General features: G+C 36.5%; 1 protein-coding gene across 1 annotated transcript; it reads right to left on the bottom strand.

Moving 5' to 3' along the window:
• Positions 1 to 835: 835 nt before the first annotated feature.
• Positions 836 to 8161, bottom strand: PCLAF (PCNA clamp associated factor). Its single transcript, XM_044662428.1, has 4 exons — positions 7975 to 8161; positions 7708 to 7788; positions 4635 to 4803; positions 836 to 893 (listed from the first exon to the last, which is right to left on the bottom strand). Exons 1-4 carry the CDS (start codon positions 8018 to 8020, stop codon positions 836 to 838), a joined length of 354 nt encoding a protein of 117 aa, XP_044518363.1. The 5' UTR covers positions 8021 to 8161.
• Positions 8162 to 9523: the final 1362 nt, after the last annotated feature.

The following is a 9523-nucleotide window of genomic DNA, read 5'->3' as shown; positions in this document are numbered from 1 at the left end:
ACTGTGTATAATGTTCTACTGGTTCTGCTCAATTCATTTTGCAGCAGTTCAAGGAAGTCCTCCCAAGTTTTTCTTAAAGCTTTCTGCTCATCATTTTTTATAGAATAATGGTATTCCATCACAATCATATGCTACATCTTGTTCAGCCATTCCCCAAATGATGGGCATCACTTCAATTTCCAATTCTTTGCTAGTACAAAAAAAGATGCTATAAATTGAATTTTTTAACTTAAAGGAATCTTAATACATAAAAAATGTATTATGAGCTTCTATCCATTAAAAAATTGAGATGTTGAAAAGCAATCTTTTCCTAACTAGATGATACCTCTCAAATACTTTCAAAATTGCATCTAACCTTTCTTTCTGAAGAAAGTTAAGTCAATAAAGTATATCCTTTACGTTTTGTTAATACTGGGAAAACAGTTTTTAAATGTGCAAAGTCTAACTGCTTTTCAAGCAAATAAAAAAAAATATGGCACTATATCAAGAAAGATGCCAATAAAATGGCAGTGGCACAAAGATTCAAGCCAATCTCTAATGTTGCAAGTTAGTTTTAATATCATGTAATGGTTTTTAGATAAACAAGGAGCTTAAGAACAGAAAATAAAATACTGCTTAATGTTAATACCTTGCTAATTATTTATATATGCATATATTAATTTTATAGTCTCTCATTCAAAACTACTTGCTACTGACTAAATTTAAGCATAGATTTTTTTTTAGTATTTTTAATTAAATTTCTGTACAACAAATAAACCTAACCATTGTAAACAAACATATTTACACAATTTTACATCCTAGAATTCTGACTAAAGCAAAGATACACGATAATGTTCTACTCTTCATCTGGACATTCATCATCCTCTGTGGGATCAGGTCGAAAAGGACAAGATCTGTGGGGAGAATACAAAGAGGCATCAGATTTTTAAAAAGAACAATTGTAATGCAACCCAAATAAAAGGGAAAAGAAGGAAGCAATGTTGGGTTCATTGGCTAGATATGAAATAAAAAATAAATAGTGCATTATCAAATGAAACACACCAAAACTAGTTCAGCAACCCAGAAAAAATATCGTTTTAATTTTTCTTTCACTGAATGAGATCTGGATTTTCTCTTTAATAGATACTATAATTCCTCATCTATATTTTCACTGAACATGATGAAAAGCATATTGGTACACTAGAGATGAGCAGCTTTCTACTCCAACAAATTATTGTATATAACAATATATATGGTATAATCTATTTTGTGTTAGATAGCAAAAGTAAGGCTATTTATGTAAGACAGAGCTACAAAATTGATGTCTTGGTTAATACTTGGAAACTATTTACCAGACTTCATGCAAATCAAGTTCAAGTTCACTATAACTTTTCCAAAGTAAAGAAGTTATAAAATTTATTATCATGGGGATGGGGGAAGTGATATAACAATTAAATAAGGAAATCAGGTATCATCTAGATAAATTACTAATTTAGCACTGCATTTGTTTTCAAAACCAAACTGGTTTGGGGCAGCTGGTGGCTCAGTGGATGGAGAGTCAGGCCTTGAAATGGGAGGTCCTGGTTTCAAATTTGACCTCAGACACTTCCTAGGTGTGTAATCCTGTGCAAGTCACTTAATCCACATTGCCTTAGGCATGGAACCAATACACTGTATGCTGGTTCTAATATGGAAGAGATGGGTTAAAAAGAAACAAACAACTGTTTCAAGGCTTTCAGTAAACAAGAAGCAAGAACTTTGGTCCCTACTCAGTTAATATACAGTTTGGAGGCAATAAAAAATAGGATGAAAAGGGTCAAGACCCCTGTTTTTTTCATTGGTGGAGGGGAACCGTAGATAATGAGGTGAGGACTGACTAGATGGGGTTGGCAGACAAACAGGAGCCAGTGAGGAGAGAAAGAACAGGAGGAGGTTACTTTGTGAAGTCAAGTAACTTACAAGCAGCTGAAATTTAGTTTCACTAAGTGATGAGTTAAAAAACAAAATGAAGTCACTCATGTTATTTTTAATATTATAAGTAGTCCCTAGCAGTAGGGGGACACTGGTCCTGAGCCAACTTGTGGAGAGGAAATACAGCTGTCAAGACTTGGCAACTATATGTATCAATGGTATCTTTCAGGAGTATGGAATACCTGTAAAACATGTTAGCTTTAAGTTTACAATTATCCAAAAATATTATCTTTTAAGATACATCTACTCTGTAATTGATTGGAAGTCACAAATAATAAGAGGTGTTAGATTTTAGAGTATATAAACTCCTTTTTTAAAAAGGCATCATGTAACCATGTTAACTTTTCTAAAAAATAAATAATATTAAAAGCCTAAAAATAAATAAATAAATTAAAAATAAAAAGGCATACAGGGTTAAATGACTTGCCCAGGGTCACACAGCTAATAAATATCAGAGGCCAAATTTGAACTCAGGAAGATGTCTTCTTGAATCCAGTACTCTATCCATTGGGTCACCTAGTTGGCCCAGAATTAGACTTTACAAGAAAAAAACATGAATGACTTTTTGGGCTAATCCTAAAACCGTGTTGGCAAAAACCTGGCCAGCACTTAGGTTGCTGCTCTGTTCCCGCCTCTTCCCAGCCCCCAGGACATTTTTTGCATGTCCTATCCCTCAAGTCCTGTCAAAGCAAGCACTTTCTCCCTCTACTCTCCTGGGTAATCTGGGAGCACAGGGACAGTCTGAATTTGCCTTCGGGGCACTTGCACCACGAAAAGGTTCACCAACCCTATCCTAGGAGAACTAGGATCCAAGGTTGACTAGAGTAACTATTCAATTCAATAAATTAGATTTGTAAGACAATAATGGGGAACAAGGAAAGAGCAATAGGATGACAAGAAATTTTAGACTGAGGCCAATATATTAGGTTAATATATATTTTTTTACTCTTTAGTTCTTCCTGGAACTGGGAAATTACAAATAGTAATTTAGGGAATGTGTCATTTATGCCAGGATATGCCATTAGTCCTTTAAATTATGATTCTTCCACACTAAATTCATACCTAGAGAGGTACTAAGATCATAAGAAATAAGTAAGCGAAGATCATATCTATAAGCATCATTTGATTGTCAAAATATTTTATTTTGAATAGAGTATTCAGTCAAAAAATGGCTACAATTTCATGAAAGATAATAGTATTTTGAAATTATTTCTTCACGTCTAAAATCAAATTAGACAAACAAAACTGGGAAGATTTATATGAACTGACAGAGAGTAAAGTGAGCAGAACCCAGAGAACATTAAAAACAAATAATAACTTTGAAAGACTTAATGTGACAAGCTACCACAATTCCAAAGTACCAAAAATGAATGTGCCACCTACATCATGACAGAGAAATAATAATCTCAAAGTGTTCAACTTAACACACATTTTTGGACATGGTTAAATGTGGAGATTTGTTTTGCTTGATTATGTCTGATATGAGGATTTTATATTTCGTTCAATTTAGAGTGAAGGAGTCAGAAGTTGGTATGTAGTTATCAATATTTTTTTAAAAGTAAGAAAAAGAGTCAATGAAGCATTTTTAAAAATGCTTGGAAGTGGGGCAGCAGGGTAGCTCAGTGGATTGAGAGCCAGACCTAGAGACAGGAGGTCCTGGGTTCAAGTCTGACCTCAGACACTTCCCAGCTATGTGACCCTGGGCAAGTCACTTTACTCCCATTGCCTACCCTTACCACTCTTCTGCCTTGGAGCCAATACACAGAAGTTAAGGGTTAAAAAAAAAAAAAAAGATTATGTGACGTCTGGTAACGGTTTAAAAAAAAATGCTTGGAGGAGAACAGGTCAGGAGAAAACAAACAGGACAAGCTCTGAACTAACACATTGAATTTATTATTTATTTTCAAAGAAAAGCAAGCTTGTTCTATTTCAGATTTGCAGCTTCACACAAAATCTTTCCTGTTCTACTTTGTCTATAGTTTATATAGTGCAATGATCATCTTATTTGATGTTAAGTTCAGAACAACAACAAAATCAATAAAAATAGGCTAAATAGATAAACCTCTTTCAAAGTACTTATAAAGTAGGAGGTGAATATTAAAGATCAAAGAAAGCAATTCATATACATAGAGACTTATGGAATTTCAATAAGAGCTGATGCCAATCCAATTACCAAAACAATGCCAGGCTCTAATTCTCCTTAGGTGCAGCTAGGTGGCATAATGGATAGTGCCTAAAAACAAGAAGACTCATTTTGAGTTCAAATTTGGCCTCAAACACTTACTAGCTGTGTGATCCTGGGCAAATCACTCAACACTGTTTGCCTCAGTTCCTCATCTGTAAAAATGAGCTGGAGCAGAAATGGCAAAACATTCTGGTATCTTTGCCAAGAAACACAGAAAGTAGGATATGACGGAAACAATTGAACAATTCCTCTTAAACACACACACACACACTCACACTCATACAAATATAGGGCAATATACTAATAGCCAACAAACCAAATCACAATGTTCTTTGAGATGCTTCTAAAATGATTAAAATCTAAGATTATTAAAATTCAAGTTATGGAATTAGTAAGCAACAAAAAACATTTTGAATCAAATAATTTACCTCATTAGCCTTAAGGTAAACTTTTAAAATGCTTAAAATGTTTGTATCCTACCCAGCAAATTAAAACTTACTTTCTTTTAGGTTTTCCTAGGCCACTACTTCCTGCTTCTGCTTCATCAGGAATTTGATTCTCTTTTTCTGAAAGTTTAGATGACATCCCAAAGAATTCTCCAATTCCTTTTTGCCATGTGGGTGTTGGCCGTACACATACTGGGTTTCCACCTGCATACTTACTTTCAGCTAGAAAAGAAATGTGTTATGTTAGTTTATGAATATTACCTTTATACCAACATGAACTTAATTTCCTGCTTACCTAAAATGTCCCAAAGCCCTTTTAGTACCACCTGTCATTCAAGGTCATTGGGAAATCATTTTCATCCCAATTCAAAATGGCATGGAACAAATGACATGCAAAAACTGCATACTTAGTGAGTTAATAGTTTAATGTGATAATCATTGTTTGAGTGGGAATGTATTTCCCAAATTTTAGTTATAAAATATAGTTCAAGTACTATTATACTTAGCTAAGATATAAACGCAAATCCAAAGATCACATTTCTAATAAAGACAGTAAATTAGGAAGTTTAGCAAAATCATACAGTTATGTAACAAAGAGTAGTGGTGAACAAAAGGCCAATTTTGGAAGCCGGAGAGACTTGGAATAGAATAACAAAATCGAACTAGGTATCTTATGAGGTCTCTTAAAGTATTTAGCTTTACTAAAAGCAATGCAATGAACCAGAACAATTCTAAGGGCTTTTTGAGAAAGAATGCTATCCACATCTAGAAAAAGAAATGTAGGAGTAGAAATCCAGAAGAAAACATATGATTTATCACTTGTTTATATGGGTATATGATTTGGGGTTTGGGTTTTAAAAGAATACTCTATTATAAAAATGAATAATATGGAAATGAGTTTTGAGTGATAATATATGTATAACCCAGTAGAACTGCTTGTCAACTCCTGGAGGGGGGAGAGAAGAAGGGAGGGAGACAAGAAAAATCATGTAACCATGGAAAAAATTAAAAAAATAAAACCCAAAAATAATAATAGTAATACAGTATTTAGTTTTATCCACCTTCCAAAACCAATATAATTTGTGATGAAAAATTTAAAAGGGAGATAATGGAAGGAAATAATAACACAAACAGCCTTTGTGGAAAGCCATTCCCCCAAATAAAGCAAGTAGGAAGAAATTTTAACAGTAGATTCTAGTTGCAGCTCTGCCACTGGCTGCCTATATAACTTTAAATCAATGTCTTACATTTCTTACTTGTAAAATGAGAGATTTTAAGATGATCTGGTCCTTTCCCACTCCAAAAGTTTATCTTTTTGATACTTTTGATTATCATTTACTAAACTGAATTTGAGACACTGATTTCAGTTATTCCTTTTTTTTCTTTTTAAACCTTTACTTTGTATTTTAGTAGCAACTCTAAGACAAAAGAGTAAGGGCTAAGTAATCAGCATTAAGTGACTTTCCCAGGGTTACACAGCTAGGAGTATCTGAATTTGAACCCAGGTCCTCCTGATTCCATACCTGGCTCTCTAACCACTGTGCTAACTAACTGTCCCTGATTTCAGTTATTTCATTGGTACGAAAAAAGAACAGAAATGTTTCTACTAGGTGCTACCTGGCATCTATGTAGTGGTATATGCTGGCTCAAGTTTTTTGGATTTGTATCAATATCTATTCAGAAACAACCTGAGGTCTCTTTAGCTATGTAGGTTTAATTTAGGAAAAAGATAGTGTGCTTTCACGTTAAAAAGTTTCAACAATTTTGATGTTTGGAAAGGTGATACAATGGAAGAGTGCAAGACCTGCAATCCTCAGAGTAACTAGGTTCAGATCTGCCTGTGCTATTAGTATACCCTTGATCATGGTCAACTCACTTAGCTTCCCTGGGCTTCAGTATCCTCTACAATAAAGAGAGAAGGTTGGATTGAGATTACCTTTAAATTTCAGGTCAATTAAACTATGATCCTAAAGACCCTGGGTCTTGTCATCTCTCCTTTTAATGTATCCTTTAGACTTCTGGCAGTTTCCATCATCCCTGAAGCTGAACTTGCATTTATGTTTTGTCTCTCCTAATTAGATACTGAACTTCTTGAGAAAAAAAAAACTGTCTAGTTACATCTAAACTACTTTTGTTTTTAATTATTTTTATCCCTATATTTGTATCCCCAGTGCTTAAAGGCACATTGGTTACCACCTACTAAGTGGTTAAAAATTGTTTTTCATTCATACTTTCATTTAAAAATCAATTCCAAAGACTATACTCTGAATTGCTCTTGAATGAATTTACCCTGTCTCTTTCAAAGCGGGGCCCCTAACTATTGCCCCTTTCCCCTTCTGGAGAAGACCTTGAAACACTCTCCTCTCTTGTACAACTTCCTGATGAAGGGAGCTAAGATCCAAATGGCCTACCATTTCCTCTTTCTCTTTGTTGGCAAGAAGAGATGCATTAATGTGTTTTACCTTGCTAGTTCCTTCTCTTTGAGGGAAACATGGGATGTCGTTCCCCTAACTCAGAAAATGGTCACATTCTCAGGACACGAATCACTGAGAGTGAAAGCAAGTCAGCAACCATTTAAGTACCTACTATGTGCCAGGCACCGAGTTAAGCGCTAGAAATACAAACAAGGCAAAAAAAAATCAGTGCCTGCTTTTGAGTTTACAGTCAACCTCAGAGGGAAGGCACAAGTGTTTAAGGGAACTACAACGAAAGTCTTCCTGTAGAATGTGGGATTTTGGTTAGGACTTGACCGGAGGCTAGTGTTGAGGAAAGAGCACATTCCATGGAGTCGAGTGGGCAGTGAACTTGGAAAGAGTCACTCGGTAAGAACTGGAACTTCTATAGTCCATATAGGGAGAAAAAAAAATAGTCTGTGGTTACAATTTTGCAAAGAGCTTTACAGGTTATCTCAGTTGCAAAGAACGGCGAAATTCAGAGATATCACCACAAAATAGCCTCCAGATCATTAACCATGTAATACTAACTATAAACAAAAAAGGGGACACTGGCCGTGAAGCTGAAAACCTTTTGGGTTCTAACCTATAGACCCGCTTCCCCTCGCCTCCCGAATCTCCGCAGGTCTGCCTTTCCTCCCGAGAGCTGGGAGATAGTGGAGGAGGTCCTTACCTTTCCGGGACTGAGGCGAGAGAGAAGAGTTGGCGAAGCTGGAATGACCCAGCACCTTCCGGGGCGCCCGAGCGGCCACCACTGCGGGGAGGGAGAAACAAGGTGATGGGGAGGTAAGAAGAGGACCCGCCACCCCGGGCAGCCCGACCAACCCTGCCCAGCTGGAGGGAGCCTGAGGCCTCCAACACTTAGAACGGATTTGGCGCGCAGGCCCAGCGGAGCCACTTAAGTAACCAGTCTCCTGCTCACCCCTGCGGAATCAATCACCTTTGCGGTAGGAGCCCGGCACGCAGTCAGCCTTAGTCCGTACCATGGCCAAAGCGGGAGTGGATGGCGTAAAAACTGGGTCAGTGGACAGCACCCGAAACCTCCCGAGAGCCACGCAGTTGGAAAGTTGGGCTCCCGCGCACTCCGCCTTCCATTTAAACCGGCTGCTTTCCCGCGTCCTCGCGAGGCTCGACACCTCCCACTTTTCCATTGGCTCATTCTCGAGACCCTGGGCTAATCAGCAGCGTCCAGCAAGGTTGGAGGCGGGACAAGGGAAAAGACTAGAGCCATCCATCAACATAGAGACTCATAATTGGTCCTCGCTTCGAGATGGGCGCGGCGAAACATCCTTGGTCGGGTTGTCCAAGGAGCAGGGTACTCTGTACGCATGTATAAGAGAAGGAATGGGGTGAAAGTTACTTTTAAAAGCGGAATTGTGGATTTATTTATTTTAAGTTAATTATAGATAACTTATATACTTAATAAATAATAAATATCATTATAACTCATAACTATTTGATGATAGATGATTTACTGATAACATACCCGGGTCAATTGAGTTTTTAAAATAAAATAATTTTTTTCTTTAAAAAAGCTCTGAGATGTGCAAAACTTTTGTATTCATTTTAGGTTACACAAATGCGGTTCAATCGAGTTTTTTCAGCTAAAAAAAAGCACGCTGAAATGAGCACGACATTTATTTTGTTTAATTTACAGATTACATAAATCCATTTCAGTTTTTTAATTACATAATTTTTTTTAAAACGCAATTTGCAAACATTTAAATTTATAGGTTACATAAATCCAGTTCACTCCAGTTTTTTTAAAACAAATTTGAGAGTTTTTCTTTAAATTACTTCATTTTTTTCCTAAAAATCTCCACATTGGTAAAAACAAACAAACAATTTCTCATGATTGAATCTTGGGATAAAGAGAAAATTAAAAAAAAAAAAGTCAGATTAGTATTTAGTAAAATTTGACTCTCCATGTGCTCTTAAAACAATGGAAGTGGGGGGCAGCTGGGTAGCTCAGTGGAGTGAGAGTCAGGCCTAAAGACAGGAGGTCCTAGGTTCAAAACCGGCCTCAGCCACTTCCCAGCTGTGTGACCCTGGGCAAGTCACTTGACCCCCCATTGCCCACCCTTACCAATCTTCCACCTATGAGACAATACACCAAAGTACAAGGGTTTAAAAAAAAAAATGGAAGTGTGTTTTACATGACAATAAAAAATGAAAAAAAATGGACTCTTCCCCAAGTTTGTGGATTAGAGTAGGGGAAACAGACTAAATATAATTGCATTAATTTTAGAGGTGGAAAGTATTTCAGGGACTATTTAGTGTAAACTCCTTTATTTTAAACATGAGAAAACTGAGGCCCACAGAGGGGAAGGAACTTTTTCAAAATCACAAAGGCAATAAGTAGTAGGTTCAAAATTTGAACTCAGGTACCCTGACTCTAAATTCATGGAAATGTCTGGACCTTTGATTCCTTCTCACTAACATCTTTCAAAAATTACTCCCTATTAGCCTGTCGTCTTAATAGCTTTATC

Source organism: Gracilinanus agilis, chromosome 2 (assembly GCF_016433145.1).
Source record: "Gracilinanus agilis isolate LMUSP501 chromosome 2, AgileGrace, whole genome shotgun sequence".
NCBI classification, from domain to species: Eukaryota; Metazoa; Chordata; class Mammalia; order Didelphimorphia; family Didelphidae; genus Gracilinanus; species Gracilinanus agilis.
Note: the sequence above shows the minus strand (reverse complement) of the source record. Positions and strands in the feature narration are given on the sequence as shown.

What these genes read in the sequence shown, in the direction of transcription:
- PCLAF (XM_044662428.1), bottom strand. Translation starts at nt 8,020, where the DNA reads ATGGTACGGACTAAGGCTGACTGCGTGCCGGGCTCCTACCGCAAAG. An exon ending in GCCGGGCTCCTACCGCAAAG is followed by an intron (nt 7,789 to 7,974) that starts GTGATTGATTCC and finishes CCCTCCCCGCAG; the next exon opens with TGGTGGCCGCTCGGGCGCCC. An exon ending in CTCGCCTCAGTCCCGGAAAG is followed by an intron (nt 4,804 to 7,707) that starts GTAAGGACCTCC and finishes TTTCTTTTCTAG; the next exon opens with CTGAAAGTAAGTATGCAGGT.